The sequence below is a fragment of the Scleropages formosus genome, chromosome 2 (assembly GCF_900964775.1).
Source record: "Scleropages formosus chromosome 2, fSclFor1.1, whole genome shotgun sequence".
NCBI classification, from domain to species: Eukaryota; Metazoa; Chordata; class Actinopteri; order Osteoglossiformes; family Osteoglossidae; genus Scleropages; species Scleropages formosus.
This window is the reverse complement of record NC_041807.1, coordinates 24,411,123-24,428,066: the sequence shown is the minus strand read 5'-3', so window position 1 is coordinate 24,428,066 and position 16,944 is coordinate 24,411,123. Positions and strand designations below refer to the sequence as shown.

General features: G+C 40.5%; 1 protein-coding gene across 1 annotated transcript in view; it reads left to right on the top strand.

Moving 5' to 3' along the window:
- Positions 1–4,354: 4,354 nt before the first annotated feature.
- LOC108939104 (synaptoporin-like) overlaps positions 4,355–16,944 on the top strand; it is a 20,502-nt gene continuing 7,912 nt past the window's right edge. The window contains exons 1-2 of the mRNA XM_018760242.2: positions 4,355–4,678; positions 13,490–13,614. Of these exons, the coding sequence (XP_018615758.1) occupies positions 4,655–4,678; positions 13,490–13,614 (149 nt within the window). The 5' untranslated portion in view covers positions 4,355–4,654. The remainder of the gene's footprint in view (positions 4,679–13,489; positions 13,615–16,944) is intronic.

Below are 16,944 nucleotides of genomic sequence, written 5' to 3'. Positions count from 1 at the left end.
TCTTGCCCACGTATGAGTGTGGTTGGACCTGTACGCTGAATGGGGGGACACTGTGCTCATGAGCATGGTGTTACTTGTGTGTGGAACCTGTGACCTGCTTCCCGTTGTGCCTTTGAAGGAGCACACAACCCCCGCCTCTATTTGCTCCACTTACTGCCATGGGTGTCAGTAGGGGTGCCAACCATGAAAGTGCATTAGCTACGAACATGAAAAGATGAGAAACAGCCGCAGTCAGTCATAGTTTGATGGAAAAGGAATCTGCTTTGTGCTGTAGCTGTTAGCAAAATGGCAGTAAGCAGAATTCCTGGAGGGAATTTAAAAGCCATGGACAAAAGGATGGAAACATTTATATTAGGCTCAATCATTTTATTTATAAGAATGTGACTGCCGCACAAGCAATCATCTTTTGATTTGCAGACTTCTTCCCTCCTCCCTCCAGTCCCAGTGTCCAGTAGGAGGCTGTTCTTCCTACAAGACCCTGTCCTTAACCACGTTCCTGAAATAGAAAAACTCCTATAACTGTTTTCAATACGTTGATAAGTTCAGTGCAGCAAGGAAAGAGGGATAATGGACTTCTGAAAGGGAGGGAATGTGATTATTTTATGATTAGCGTGCCATGATCTGTGAGAATGATCAATTAACTCTGGACGTCATCTTGCTGGCTCTTCAGAAGAAAGAGAAAAGGAAGCCAGGGCAGCAGTTAAATATCTATGTAGGGTTAAGGAAGGTTTTTCAGCAACAGTGTTACTTACATCACGTTGAATGTACTGTGTAGGATTTCACTGTTGTTCAGAGTTAAGGAAGCCCAGAGTTTTTCCATTCCAAGTGTTTGAGAGCTTTCCTATACAGAGCACATATCTCGAAAAGTGGTTCAGGAAATGAAGACAAAGTCCCCCATCTTATGTGGGCTTCCCAATCACCAGACCTTAATCCCAAACAGAATTTTTGTGCCAGTATTACCATGGCAACTTCACAGAGGCAATGCTGGATACAGGTTCTCTTTCGTTGTTGTGTTAAAGTAAATTCCGTTCTGTGGTTCACCGTCACCAAATGCATATGATTTGAAACAATAGGCAGCACGAGAATTCACGCTGTCATTATGCATTTGTTGCTCCTCTTCAAAATTGTACCTCCATTAATGTCTCTGAGGCTGCTACAGTGACAGGTAAAACATGTTACGTAATGCGACAATATTTATGTAATTAGGAATCCTATCTAAATTTAGCTCTTTCGCATCTGGTTAATTTTTCTGTGGCGCTCCTGTACATCTATCCATGTTCCAGCTGAACAATCTATTAATGGTTCCCTCTTTTATATCAGCTTTCCCCATCGATCAAGTCCAATGAAACTTAGCTGCAACGTTTTTGCTCCAGCAAGCTGGCTATCCAGCTGCAGCTAATAGAGAAAGGAAGTAGAATGTTAATTAGATGTCAGCACTAATTGTGGTGATTATGTTTTTTTTAAGCAGCCCATGGGACCTTTCTCGCTAGCGTGCTTGAAAAGGAGTTCGCTTTTAAAGCCAAATGGGCAGTGTAACAAGCTGGAGTTGTCGCTTTGTGTGTGAACCGGTGACAGAGCTCAGTCAGGTTCAGATCTACCATTGAGCTCCGTACTTCAATCACGCCTCTTGCCTGCTTAGCAAGGAAAATGGATTCACAGCACCAGCAAAAGTTAGAGTACACCTGGGCAATAGTCCGGGAAACCCGCGAGCATCCTGCATCTGTGACCTGCTGCTGCAGAAAATTTCTTTCTAGAAATCATACTCAAAATTTTGATTGACGCCAGGTAGAGTCCTGTCTCACGATGACTTTCGTGGCTATCAAACTGGAACAACGGGGGTTGATTTTGGCAAAGGAATTACAGATGCGGCCTGACCAGTTTATTCTTGTTCATCCTCAACACTGCAACACTTATTTATACATTCAGTTTCCTGTGGGAGGACAGTACATGTCCCGAGATGTTAGTGTCTACCATCATTGCACTACAGAGCCCCTGGGAAGACACTGTAGCTGTAGCCGTGACAGGCGGATTGATTGACACTTAACAAGGAGACAAGTGTCAACCCTGCGCTCACCAGCCGGCTCAGTGGCTGGACTCTTCCAGTAGTGCACTCCCAACATGCTAGCAACAACATCGGCTTTCGTGATGGAGCTACGCCCACTGTTTATTGCTCCGCTCGGCTCGGCTCGCGCAAAATCCCAGAGCGCTTCAGCCCCAGACTTGTAATTTGCTCTCGTCTTGAGATGGACGGCAGCGACTCCCACCCGTTTAGCTCATTTCCGCACTTTTGTTTGTATTCCTCCAGTATGCAAACTTGTGTGTTCATAATAAGTGCCGGAGTTGTATTCCCCCCTGGTGGCAGCAAAAATGCAAATAGGTGTGACGCAATCCCCCCTTTGTGCCTTTTTCTGCTTATTAATCGTACTTGGATAGTTTGATTTACTGCAGTTTCTCCCACAGCAATCTTTTCACCTCTGCTTCGTGTAGACACCGTGCACCACCTCATCATTATTAGGGCAAACATTTCAGCGCCTCGGACAGCCGTCTCCGCCAAGGAGAGCCGAACGTACAGCACGAGCCCGACTGCCTGAGCCCAGTGTGGGGGGTTTTCGTGATGCGAGGAGATTCATTAAAGGATGAAGCCCGAGGTGCTTGAAAGATCAACACCGAGAATGTCGCGACGCCGACCTGTATTTGTGGGAACAGAAGCACTTTTACGACTGACTCATGCGCGTTTCTGTTAGCAGAAACGGCTGACGGACTCGTCGTTCTGGGAGTTCTGGCGAAGGTCTCCATTCTTTTGGTAGTCTATGGTCACTTGATTAAACTCGGTTATTACGTAAATGAATTAGTTGCCAGACGAAGTATTTCTGTGAAATATTCAAGCCATTTTCTGGAATGACTTCAGGATTTTGATCAATGGTTTGTGACTTTTCCACTTTCAGAATTAATTTAGGCAAAGATCATTTGCAAAAGCATAGTACAAATCTCTTTAGCGCAAATGAGCGAACGGTCTGCTAAGAAAGTTAAGTTTCAATAGAGATTTGCAACTGAGTATAGTGGTTTTCCGAAGTGTTAATTAGTGAAATCTCAAAGAAGCTGAGATACCTGGTCAATTTTTGAGTTAAACATCCTACACATCTTTGGGTTTGACATCTTTTCTTCCTCTAGATGTGAAATCTGACAGGAATCTTGCCTGTATGTCTGTAGAGACCTGTCAAAGGAAGGTGAAAGTGCAGCTGGTATTTCAGAACCAGTGAGTTTAATTTTCAAAATCCCTTTCTTGATTCTTGACAGAAAAGACCTGCCTTCTGCATTTAAATAAAGATAATCAAGTTATATTAACACATTGCTACCAGTCTGCATTAAGTTAAATGTACTGACACATTCTTTTTTTCTCGCCTTTCATACTGTCTGTCTGTGCCCTTGTAAAGCTGTTAGAAACTCCACACTGCACCCTCTAGATGACTCAACTATGAACTTCTATTCATGTAATGACAGAAGTGAAGGTAATAAGTTTACCACACAGATAATGAAGCCTTACTGAGCTGCTGTTTATCTTCCAGTTAGAGTGCTGACATTCTAATTAATCTCACAGTTTTGAGCATCCAGGTGATTACCTGCAATGAGAGCCACTGACAGAATTATTTGGTTTGAAACATGAACAAATTTAAACTGTCTTTTTCAAGTTTTTAAAATGTTTTCTTGATTGCTAAGGGAGGGGGGGTACAGTGGTGCAATGGTGAAATGGGTTGGACCAGGTCCTGCTGTCCAGTGGGTCTGGGGTTCAAGTCCTGCTAGGGGTGCCTTGCGATGGACTGGCGTCCTGCCCTGGGTGTGTCCCCTCCCACTCCAGCCCTTCGCCCTGTGTTACCAGGTTAGGCTCTGGCTTCCCACAACCCTGTATGGAAGAAGTGGTTTTAGATGGTGTGTGTGTGTGTTGATTGCTACGTATTACTGCTCTATTGCCAAAACACTGCAGTTCCTGTTCTGTATTATTCACTTCATTATTCTAATTTTCAACAAATAATCACTGTACTTTTTACCTTGTGTCTTTTTTTTTTTTACGTTGTGTGTAATGGTGAAGAATTTTCTCTTGATTTAAGGACAAGGAGTAAAATGGGCCCAGAGAGCAGACTAACCAACTGCATGATTGGGAGTGTGTGTGTAATGAGTGTGTGTCTGTGTGCATGTGCAGCGCTCGTGAGGAAGCTGCTTGCAGAGCCGTCATCTGTGATGTGCACGCTTGGTCCGAGCATGTGTGTGTGAGTGAGTGCGTGTGTGTGTGTGTGCGTGTGTGTGTGTGTGTGTGTGTGTGTGTGTGTGTGTGTGTGTGTGTGTGTGTGAGTGACAGAGAGAGTGCTCGCGCATGTGTGCTGTGTTTATGTGTGTGCATGTGTGTGTGTGAGAAGGCTGAGCATCTGATAGGTGCTTCCCCTCACTTTGTCTGAGCTCTGAATCTCAGCCTCCTCTCTCGACTCCACATCAGAGGGAGGCAGAGGCGAGCAGTTCTGCACTGTCTTCTGGAGAGATCCTATAGACACCTTTTATCTGTTTTTTCATTAGAAATACAATTAGCAGCGGCAGTTGTAGTATGAGAAAGAAGCTGCAACAATATTGTGGACTGGATCTGGGCTGTCTTCTCTATTTTTAAATGTGTATGGTGATATTTGCTCCGGTAAGTTTTGTTTTTTCTTTCTTTTCTGTTGTCTCTCTGTGTATTTTTCTCCCATTTCATTATTGTAGAACAAATTTTCAGATTTTATAATAACATGTTCAGTTTAGAGTAAACTGTTTTATTATGGGTTCTTTTGAGACTTGATAACAGTTATTTTTGTAAAACTATTTGTTTCCAGTAATTATTTTTTTTTTTTTAATTTTTTTTTAATGAAGTTTACTGTTTAGGACATTTCAGTTATATTATTTTGGACTTATTCATCGGCGTTCATGAAACCAAAGGCATTGATGTTTTTCCCAATTCACAATTTCAAGCGTAGCTTTATAAGCCATCAGAACAAATAACTATCTGTAAGACATGCTTTTTTGAGCACTGAAAAACATCTTATGTTTCTGGGTTTTTTTTTTTTTTTTTTTATTTCTCTGGTCTGATGGTGCTTGCGAAATAAGATGAAATAGAATACGAAGAGGCACATAGATGTTATGTCATACCATGTGTTGCTGAAGACCCCATAACATTTTCGATGTGCCTGTTATTGGTAACGGAACAGCTGCGATATTCATTATTTACAGCTGTGTAACCCCTCTCTTTGCTTTGTACCAAAGGGCTCCTGTGTTTCAACAGGTTGAGCTCCTCCATGGTACGGCTGCCTTTCCGCCCCCTGCTTGTGTTCTGACTCTGTTTGAATTATTCATCTGTTTTACTCTCCTTAGTTAAGCCGTGTATCATCTTCACAGTGGCCTTTTACGCTTTCTCGAATAAAGATGTGTGACATCACTCAGGTTTGGGATTTAGAGTGCGTTCATTCTCAAGTTAGCTGCCCACCCTGCAAGTCAAGAGGGCTTTCCGCTATGAATAACATATTCAACCGCATATAGCTGCTTTTCACATTTTGGTATGGCTATTAAATGTTCATCCTTACATTTCATTTAATTTTTGACCGTTCCTTCTTCAGTGGTGTGCAACAAGAGAATGACTAGAACAGAAATATTCACTTGAATTTGAAGTGGTCCTTGTTGCGCCCCCAGCAATAAGTCTGAAATAAGTCTCATTTTCTATGTTCTGCCAGATACGGTTGAATGTGTGGCTGCAGTGAACCCTGCTACCCCCTGTAGTGCATATTCTACATAACTCAGAGCAGCCTGTCGCTCTCTGACAGCGATCAGGTCCTGCATGACACTGCTTCGCTCATGCTCAATCTTTCCATTATAGCTGCCTAACGGCCCCCTGCATTCATACAGCCTTCCTGTAGATAACCCGCATATACTTTCATAACCGTGTTTGTTGTTATTTTGTGCTCATAATGAGTGAAGATTGCTTTAACCTAGGGAATTTTTTTAGGGTTTGACGTCAATTTGTGTCATATAGGTAATGTTTATTTTCATTGTTTAGGGAAGGTTTATTCTTCACAATGTTTCCTTTTTAATTGTATAGCTAAAAATTAAATATCAAAAGATTTTTATCATGTATGCTACAAGAAGTTCAAAAAAGTATTCAATAGCTATTTTAACTTTTAAATCTCAGTTTTTGGTGGTGTTTCATAATTTCACTTTTTGCATATATGTAGCCATCTCATCTTTTTTTCACATATAATGCAGATTTAGCATTCAATTGATTAGTAATACGTATGCAATTGTTTCAGATATAAGAGTCTAGTGTCATTCAGTAAAATACATTTGGGAAATTATATAGTTTGCCCTGTATCTTCAAACCAGTAAATGATGCTCTGTAATCAGTTTGCTTTCTTTGATAAACTTTACACCAGTCAACCAGTCAGGCTGGGCTGCAGCACAAACCACTCATTTCATACAGTTGAACATCTTAACAATCCTCTGTAACAAAACCTGCGGAGACACTGTCAGTGTGAGGGTGTTAAGCACAGTAGTAATCCACCCATCAATTTTTATATTTTGAAGTAACAGAGGAATGTGTCTCTCGCCTGTGTTTTCCTGTTGGTTTTTCTCAACACACCCTCCGTTTTTGCCAGCTGACTGCAACACACTAAAAGAAATATGACAGTATTTCAACGGTAATTGAAAACCAAATCCAGCAAGTGAAAAGGTAGGCTATTTGTGGTAAATCGAGGAAAGACCGCCTTACCTTGCGTATCTTCACAGTTTCACTGTGGCAGAATCGGAGCTACATTTAGAGAGAGCCAAATAAGAGAGACAAAAAGGCAAGGTCTAAATACCCTCCTGTGTTTTAAGCATAGAACATACATTCCATTTTTTAATCGGGCAATTAGTTTATTAACCAGATTGTATCAAACACCTTTCAAAATGTGCATTGATCTGCCATTTGTTGTTAAATTGTGGGTATGAACAGTTGGATCTTCACATAGTTCTTACCATGGGATAATGTGGCTTGCTCTACAGAGCTGGAATGAGGAGGTTATACATCTTGTTAGAGGAACAACAGCGACAATCCGGGAGGATTGAAATACTTTCTAAATTCGGTACATTAGTCAGCCCAACGACCAACTGAAATTAAAATAAGTGCACTTTGTTACACATTTGTTACACAATTTCCATAAAGCAACAGTTAAAAAGTAATGCGGAACAAATCCATGCAAACAGAAGCATAAGGTTCCCTGGTTCCATGGCCCCTAATAAAAGTAGCTTTGGAGATTTTTTATGGGATGCTGCTATTTTCTATTGCTTGTCTTAATTGGCAAAGGAAGAGAGAGGGAGCAGATTAAGGATTAGCTTTAGCAACAAGCAGCTCCATCATGTGTGAAGCGGGCCCTGAGCTGACATATTGTGAGTATGTTGCATGCATAATGAGGGCTTAAACATTTTTTTATCTTGGAGTTCCATAGATTAGATAATTGGGCGCTTGACACCTATTACTCCTGACAGAAGCACTAAAGCTCTCAAGGCCTGTGCCCACTCATCTCGTCTCTCTCCATTACTACTGTTCGGGGCCATAATTCAGTTTAGCCCAGAGACCAACCATCTCAGGTTTTGTGAGTAACACTTCCCATCATGCCCATATCCCGGGTGTTCTTCAGAATTGCTTTTTACCTCTCAGGTGTCCAGAAGCTTTATGGTCTTATCATGCACAGTGTATTGACTGCTATAGTGGCATTAAACAGTATTCATTAGCATGTTGCACATTCATGTTTCATACATATGACAAAATATGCGCATTGGTTTCTGGACTTATGAACACTATCAAGAGCAGTAATTTATTTGAAGTTTGATCTTTTTGAAAGTCGAAAGTCCTTTTATTGGCAATCATCCAAAGCTTAACAATTCAATCATACCTTAACTGACCAGTTCCTCCCATAATTATGTGCTGTATTTGTCAGATTCTGATCGCTTTCAACTTTCTTTATTATCAACATAATCAAAAGGTTAATGATACAGACATGCTTTCATGTCTTTACAGGTTTGGTTCTATAAATGGCTAAAAGCTGTAATACATTAAAAAGTACTTTGACTTTTCACTGTCAAATTTCGATTATCCTTGCTCTGCTTTAAAATTAAAACAAAATTAAAATGGCTGAAAATTAAATATCTTTTTTCCAAAAACGCCTAATAAATGCAGACTGTTGTCTGTTTCATCCTTTCAATAGGCAACAGCATGAGATGTAAACTTGAGGGAAGCGAGTTGAATGTAGGATCTATGAATGTAGGATGTAGAATGTAGAATGTAGGATTCTGTTTCTCTTTTGAGTGTGTTTTGGTGGCAACTAGCAGCAGGATGCTGAAACGCAGATTGCGTTCACTCCATAACAGACAAATTTCAGAAAATAGATGAGTGAAGAAAATACAATTAAAAATAAGTAAATAGTGTACTAAACAAACAAACAAACAAACAAAACCTTATTAATACCAGAGGGAAATTTACTTTGGTTGCAGCAGAATACAATATACAGCATACATTTATACATACATATGACATATAGGTACATATACATACAAAGAACAGCTGGTAGTGTAATGGTTAAAACTGCTGCCTCTGGATGTATAAAAAAAAAAAAAAAAAACCCAGTTATTCAAAAGGGTAAGTAAATGTACTAGTGTACTATGTAAAGTAAATACACTGACATTGTAAGTCACTTTGGAGAAAAGTGTCAGCTAAATGAACAAATGTAGAAATAAGTTAGCAAGTGAAGTAAGTGGCAAAATGAATAAGTTGGGGATTGAATAAACACTTAAACCCAAGGGAGGGAGGAGCGGATTGAAGTGAGGTGGTACGGGGTGTGGTAGGACACAGGAGTCTCAGTGGCACTTGTTCATTAAGACATCATCTAGCAGTCTGAGAACTCATTGTAGAGCCTGATGGTTACTAGTAGAAGTGACCTGCAGTCGCACTCCTTGGAACACCACAACTGTACCAACCTGTTGCTGAAAGTGCATCTTTACCTTATTATGGTAGCCTGCGAAGGAATTGTCTACTATGGACCAGAGTGTATTCAGAGTTTGCCTGTGTGTCACCTCCACCAGGGAGTCCAGCTTCACTCCTAGGATGGCTGGAGCCTTCCTGATTATCTTGCTGAGACTTTTGGGTGCTCCAACATTTCACTGCACACGGACTGCACAGGTCACAACTGGTGAAATATCAGCAACAGGAGCCTGCACAATCCAAAGGAGCTGAGCCTCCTTAGAAAGTTAAGCCAACATATGTTTGTATCTGTAAAGGTTCACAAATCAAATGTTCATAACATGAGAAGGCAGAATAATGGCACAAAAACATGTAGCATCACTTTCAAAATTATGTCAACCTGAAGTCAGTGTGGAAAGACACAGAGCCACATAGCTCATTGCAGACATCAGATGAATAAACCCAACTGGTCTCATGTTATGGCCACACAAGAACATCACTGAAGGGCTTTGATCTTCCACTAAAAATTGTTCAAACTTGTTATGAAAAATATTTTCTTACCTTTTAAAAACATGCGAAAATAGTCATTAAAATTAAAAATGTGGGGCCCACTGACCCTCATCAAGAAGAACACTTTAAGGTAGTCATGTAAAGATTTAATTTTAATGTATCATATTTACCATCTAAACCCCCAGCATCTAATTTTTTGCTCTAGGAAAAGCCAGCAATCCAATGAATCTTTAGCAAGGATTTAATTAGGCATTGATGCAGATATTTTGTCAAAACTGTAAATAAATGCAAATAAAATTATTTGAATTTAAGCCACAGAACCTGTGTACAGAATGATAACAGGATAAGATTGGTTATTCCACAGGTGATAAAATCAAAATGATTGTCTCAGTGTATTTTGTAATTTTTTATTCGTTACCATTTTCATGATTTTGTCTAGAAACTGCTTTGTTAATGGACTAATTCATGTCATTCATCAGTGACATATAATTAATATTACACTAAATATTACAATAGTAAACAGATGGTTCATGGAGAGGCTTTTTATAAAGAGTTGCATATACAGTTCTGATTGAAAGTATGTGAATCTCTTGAGTCACTTAATTTAACCACATTATTTAATGAGATGCAGTCTTTGTCATCTGACATAATAGATGTGTAGTGAGCAATTCCATATGTTGCCTTAGAGGAAATCGTGTAGTAGAAACACAGAAGTAGTGCAGGTGCAAAAATAAGTGAACCCCAAGTTGCGTTGGTTACACCAGGTAGGTAAGTAGATCAGGTCACTGTTATTCATTTTATTAATTTATGTTAAAGATTTAGATTTTATACATTATTTTAATATTTTTTTCCAGGAAAAATGACCATCCCTGTAGGGTTTGCATACTTTCAAGCAGCACTGCACCTGCTACAATAATAGGTAATGAAATACTGAAGACCCTATCAGGATAGATTGCATACAGTTATCAGTCCGGTTCAAGAACTTTGCGTGCCAGTATGTTCATTCACCACCTTACTCTATTCTTGCACACAAGGCATAACCTTGAGGAGTGTTTAGATGGCTTAGTGGTTAAGGTGCTGGACTGCTAACTGGTTATCCTCTGCAAGCATAGGTTCAACCTGCATTCTTGTCTTTCCTCCTCTGAAATGTTACAACGCAGAAAAACCTTTCCATCTGTTGATGTAATGCACTCGTATTTTTCTTTGAGATGTGCGTTGCTTTAGAGAAAAGCATCTGGTAAATGAATAAATTTAAATGTCACCATTTAGAATTTAAAGGCAGTGAATATCATGTGCTGTGCAATGTAAACTTTTTTAACTCACTGTCCCTGGATCGGCTGGATTGAGGTGACTTTGCATTCGCTGGACTGGAGTGTTAACAGTTTCTGGATTGTTCTGATGATTTTCCATAGCACTCCAATCAGTGCTAGTTTTTTGGTGAGCTCTGGCAAAACAGATTAAATTCCATTGTCTGTGTTCTGAATATATTAAAGACCATGCAGGTGGAGCTGTCCACTCAGAAAAAGCTTTAATAGACAGGAACCATGATTTGAACCGTCTTTAAATGTAAATTATGTCTTAACTGAAAAGGACCACGTTCCATCATTAGCATCACAGGCAACAAACAATTGAGGATTTATCCCAGTTAGCAAACCTTTCATTTTTGTCCACAAATTGCAGGTAAAGGAAGTGATTTAATTGGCAATTAGATAGATATTGTGAAACAATAACAAGCACCATAGTAATTACTGTAAACATTACATACAGTTTTGCTTCTGAACATCTATCCTTCTTATGCTTTAAAGGTGTGTTGTAGAAAGGAATTTGTATTTAGTAGATAAAATGAATAATTTTAACATCTGCTATCTTACAAGCAGAAAGCAGAGTTATGACAACCCTTTAAAAGTAAGCTGAGTAGGTGTCTTTCCTTGTCACTTTGAAAGACATGGAATTTAATAAGGGGTTTTGACCTAGCACATTTTGTGTTCCCAACACCTAATTCAATATGAAATCTAATCGATTGATAACCAACAATAGGACTGTAAGTGCAGGGTAAGACAGGTCAGCTCTGTCCTGTAGTGAATAGTTTTTTTTTTCCTTCATGACAGATCCTTAGCTTATCCTATAGCACTGACACCACATCTCTGGACTGTACTGGAATAGGAAAGCTATACATCGGTCATTTCAAAGTCACCAATGAGTAGCTCCTGTTAAAGAGCAGTTATGCAAATGTTTCAGCTCCATGGAAAAGCAGAGAGTAGGTCATGTAGTGGTAAAATACAGGGGTCTGTGACTTTCTTGCTGAAGGATTCAGTCCCTTTAGAGGAATAGCTGTTGAGATGTGCAGCGATTAATAAGGCTCTTACATTATTCAGCCATCAAGCTCAGGGACTATTAAATCGCACGGAAGAATCTTTGCTGCAGTTAAACACTGATTGTGTAAGTATCTGTTTATTTTGATCTTTGCCGCTGGACACATGTTGCCTCGGTGTAAATCTGCTTATAAATCTGTGCATTGATTTTGATCATCTATTTTTTGTGTTGCATGCCATCCTTTTATGACATTCTTAGTCCAAAATCAGAAATCTGATGAGTTTTAACATGTAGACTGTGTGTCTCTGGGTCTTAGAATAATCGCACCGACCCTTTGTTTATATGTTAATCGGTTTATACCTTCAGTACTTCAGGCAGCGGTGGGTTGGACCGGGCCCTGCTCTCCAGTGGGTCTGGGGTTCGAGTCCCGCTTGGGGTGCCTTGCGGCGGACTGGCGTCCCGTCCTGGGTGTGTCCCCTCCCCCTCTGGCCTTGCGCCCTGTGTTGCCGGGTAGGCTCCGGTTATCTGCGACCCCGTCTGGGACAAGCGGTTCTGAAAATGTGTGTGTGTGTGTACTTCAGGCAGCACAGTGGTGCAGCAGGTGGTGCTACTACCTGACAGCACCTGAGCTGTTCAGGTGTAGGTTCAGTTCTGTGTGGAGTTTATATGCCCTCCCCATGTCCGGATGGGTTTCCTGTGGGTGCTCCTGTTTCCTCTAATAGTCCAAAGACATGCGGTTCAGGTGAATTGGCAGTGCTAAATCACTCATTGTGTGTGTGTGAGCGCGCTGCACCCAATGATTCCGGTCTGCTGTGACCTTGACCAGGTCAAGTGGTTAGCCAAAGAGAGTAAGTTTTGGTTCTTAGCTGATGTAAATTAGCTTCATATTTCAGTAAAGAACATGTTGTAGCACTAGCCTCATGGAGCAAAGACAAGGGACTCTACCTACAGCAGGCCACTGCCACCGAGTGAATTCCGCTGTCCACACTGAGCTCTGTGTTGTATCACACTTTAAAAATATATGAAATTTTCTCTGAAAACTGGACATTGCAGACTCGGAAATTTTATTTATTTTTTCAATAAATATAAATGTAAGATAATGGGTGCTTATATACTTCTCCTCTGAGGAAACATCATAGTTAGCCGATGCAGCTTCTATTGAACTGTCACACCCAACACCACAGCTGTCATTGTGCTTTAAAAACTCGGTTTGACAGAGAGAGAAGGTCTTGTTAGTCCCTGGAACACAGGTGCGACAGCAGAGCTGGTGATAATGGGAAAGCAAGTTTCCAGAAAGCTTTGGGGGACTGCATTGCTGAAATGGACAACAACCTACGATCCAAATGTAACTTGGAATAAATAAACAGTGGAAGACGGAACCAAAACAGCCAGAATGTCACAACACTGGCTGAAGATGTGAAGATGTGTGAACATGGCTGAAGATGCTTATATAATGACAACACCATTTCCTTGGACTCATGCTGATCTTAGCAGGCAGTTGTAATGTAGAGTACGATGTATATAATTTCAGTTCTCCTGCAGAGTCCTATCAAATGTACATGATATAACTGGTGTGTGCCTGATGGCAGCGGCATCCTCATGGAGGAGACCTGACACACATGTAACACGTTTAACATTGCATCTTTTCTTCCCCTCCAGCTTTTTGCCATTTTTGCCTTTGCAACATGTGGTGGGTTCTCGGGCCAGCTACGGGTTAGCGTGGAATGTGTCAACAAGTCAGAGAGTGACCTTGACATTGCCATCAATTTCTCCTACCCATTCAGGTAAGAAGTTCTACATCTTTTCCTCACATGTCATTCTTTCATCCAATATCATTTCTCATCAACAAAACAACAGATCATAAAAGCCCTTGAAATGAGTCATTATAGTCATGCAGATATGTCCTTTTCAAAAACGTAAGGACGCTCCAGTTCATATACGTTTTAAACTCGAGCTTGGCTAACAAATTGCACAGTGATTGGAGCCAACACCTTGCAGCTGAAGAGCCCAGTTTTGAATCCCACCTCTTGCTGTAGTACCTTTGAGTAAAGTACTTACCCTGAATTGCTTTAGTAAAAATGGCCCAACTGTATAATTAGCTTAACATTAGCTAACATTGTACATTACTTTGAGGAAGAAGTCAACAAAATCAATATAAGTAAGCAAAGCATCAGACTTGATACCTGCCATCATAGATATGAATCATAGATTGTTATATTGTGGCAGTTTAGGTGAAACACTGTAGACCTTCAGTTACAATAATAGAATCCATACATTAGAAATTTTGACATATATTTAAGTGAACAAATGAAAAAACAATTTTTATACATTAACAATAAATGGAGTTGGACTTTACCTTCGAATCGACAGTCTTTTGCTCACTAGCTTAGCTGTATGACCATAGCATTAATATCTTTATGACAAGGCGCTCTTCATGTATGCATCAAGTTAGTGCTCTTTTAACTCAGTATCACAGAGTTATTTTTCTCAGATGCATTCAAGACTGACTCCTGGTTTTAAAAAAATAACCATCCAAAAAGAATCCCAAAAAGTTGTTTCAAAGATGAGTTTGTTATTTCCTCTTTTCAGACAGAAGCAAGATGTGTTTTGATGAAAGACATACCTGTGAAATGCTCTTCATCCACCCAAGGAGCACCCACTGAGGAGAGAAAGCCACAGAACAGACACAGAATAACTCCAATCTGTCACCTGCGCTGATATTCCATATATTGCATTTAATCCCCATAGACTCACTCTTTCCACTACCCACTCATTGTACCCCTTCCTCCCCTCATTACCTTCTTCTTGTAGGCGCTGGGATTCCTGCATTAGTGAAGCTCTGCATGTGAAATTAGAATACCCTCCTGTAGAACATGCCATCAGATCTGAGTTTTCAGGTATATTTTTACTATGTTCCCTCCGCACTGCTACGTAATCACAAAGACGAGGCGGGAGCCATTTAAATCATCTCGACCCACACAGCTATGGCAAGCAATGAGGCGAGATATGCCCCCTGATAGTGATCATTTTACACCACGGATGCATAAAGGTGTGGTATTTTTATATCCGTCAGCACTCTTCTACCTCTTCTATTCTCTACCCTTAAGTAGAGCGTGCATCTCAGAGGACAGCACTGAAGCTTAAGGTCAGCTGGGTATTGTGAGCAGGTTTAGCAGAAAGTACATTCACTGCCAGGTTTGGGATGCTCTTGTATCTGAGAAACTTTGTGAGGAAGGATATTTCTCCTTATTTTGTTGACAGTGCTGGTTACATATAACAAGAGATGTTGTCAAGTCCCAATGTATGAATTTCTGTTGGTTTGAAAAGGGTGTCAGGAGTTCCTGTGGTGGCGCCACCCATACGGTGTTCAGACTGACTGAAATAATTAAAATGTTCGTTTTTCACACAGTGCCACAGTTTTCAGTTGAAGTCCATTGGAAGATACTTCCAGCAGTCTAATGCAGAAGAGTTCTGTCAAAAAAGCTGTGGAGCTGTATTGAAGAAATACCTGGACTTCATTTGCCACATAAACAGCATACATGTGTCCAAAAAGTACTTAATTGTGATTTCATGGATTTTACTGTAAGAAAAGAGCTACACAGCCAGTACAGCTAAGCGTGTGCAAAAGGGTTAAATGATGTTTATCTATGAGGAGTGTTTCTGAAAACATCCTGACAGTGTTATAGCTGATATTCAACAAAATAAAGAATTAGGAAACTGAAGGAGCCCTTGAAGTAATATTGTATAATGACCATTTACAAAGAAAAACATTGATCATTTTTGAAATGATTAATTGAATCTTCCCATGACCCTAGTAGGACAAGCGGGCAAGAAAATGCATGGGTGGATGGATGGATGGATGGAACTGAAACATCATTGATTGCAGTTATTTCTGATTTTCATGACCTTATTTTAAAGGTGAAGAAATTAGTCAGATTACCCCTGCACTACAACAACCCATTATTAAGTTATTGCCTTGTATAAATACTGGTATACAGTACATATGTTCTACACTAAAGTACTGCTTGAGTGTTCGACAGGAATGAGAAGACACATTTACATTTATTTATTTGTCAGATGCTTTTCTCCAAAGCAACTTCCAATGAACTCTATGTAGTGTTATCAGCCCACATATCTTATTCACGAAGGTGACTTACACTACTAGATACACTACTTACAATGGGTCACTCATCCATACATCAGTGGAACACACACAGTCTCTCTGTCACTTACACACTATGGGGAACCTGAACAGCAAGTCTTTGGACACATTTGTTAACTGCTGCTAATATCGCATTCGCTGTGCTACCATAATATACTTACTCCATTCTAAATAAATGTACACACACACACACATACAGTCTGAAACCGCTTGTCCCAAACAGGGTCGCGGGGAACCAGAGCCTAACTTGGCAACACAGGGCATAAGGCCGGAGGGGAGGGGATACACCCAGGGCGGGACACCAGTCCATCACAAGGCACCCCAAGCAGGACTCGAACCCCAGGCCCACCAGAGAGCAGAACCCAGCCAAACCCGTTGTGCCAACGCACCCCCCCGCCCATTCTAAATATATTTTTCAAAATACATTTTATTTTTTAAATGTTACAGTATGGATCACCTAAGTTTTTAAAAAATAACTTTTGTATTTTGTTTGGTAGTTTTGGTTACACACACACACACACACACACACACCCACATTGTCTGAAACCGCTTGTTCCTAGCAGGGTCGCGATGAGCCGGAGCCTAACCCAGCAACACAGGGCGCAAGGCTGGAGGGGGAGGAGGACTCCAAGCGGGACTCAAACCCCAGACCCACCAGAGAGCAGGCACAGGCCAAACTCACTGCGTCACTGCACCCCCCTATTGTTTAACTCCACACGGAAAAATTTGCAGTTCACCATCCACATCACAGCCATTTCCAGTATTTATTACAGGATAAATAGCCCCATAATATGACATTTACCTTTTTATAAAACACAGTTTTTCATCCTGTTGCCAGTATTAAGTTTCTTTTGTTTTTGTTTTTTCCCCATCTGGAAGATTGACTTTCTCTTTTATTTGCTTTTCAGTTTTTTCTGTTTCGGAGGAGTCACAGCAGTCAGTATGGGTGCCT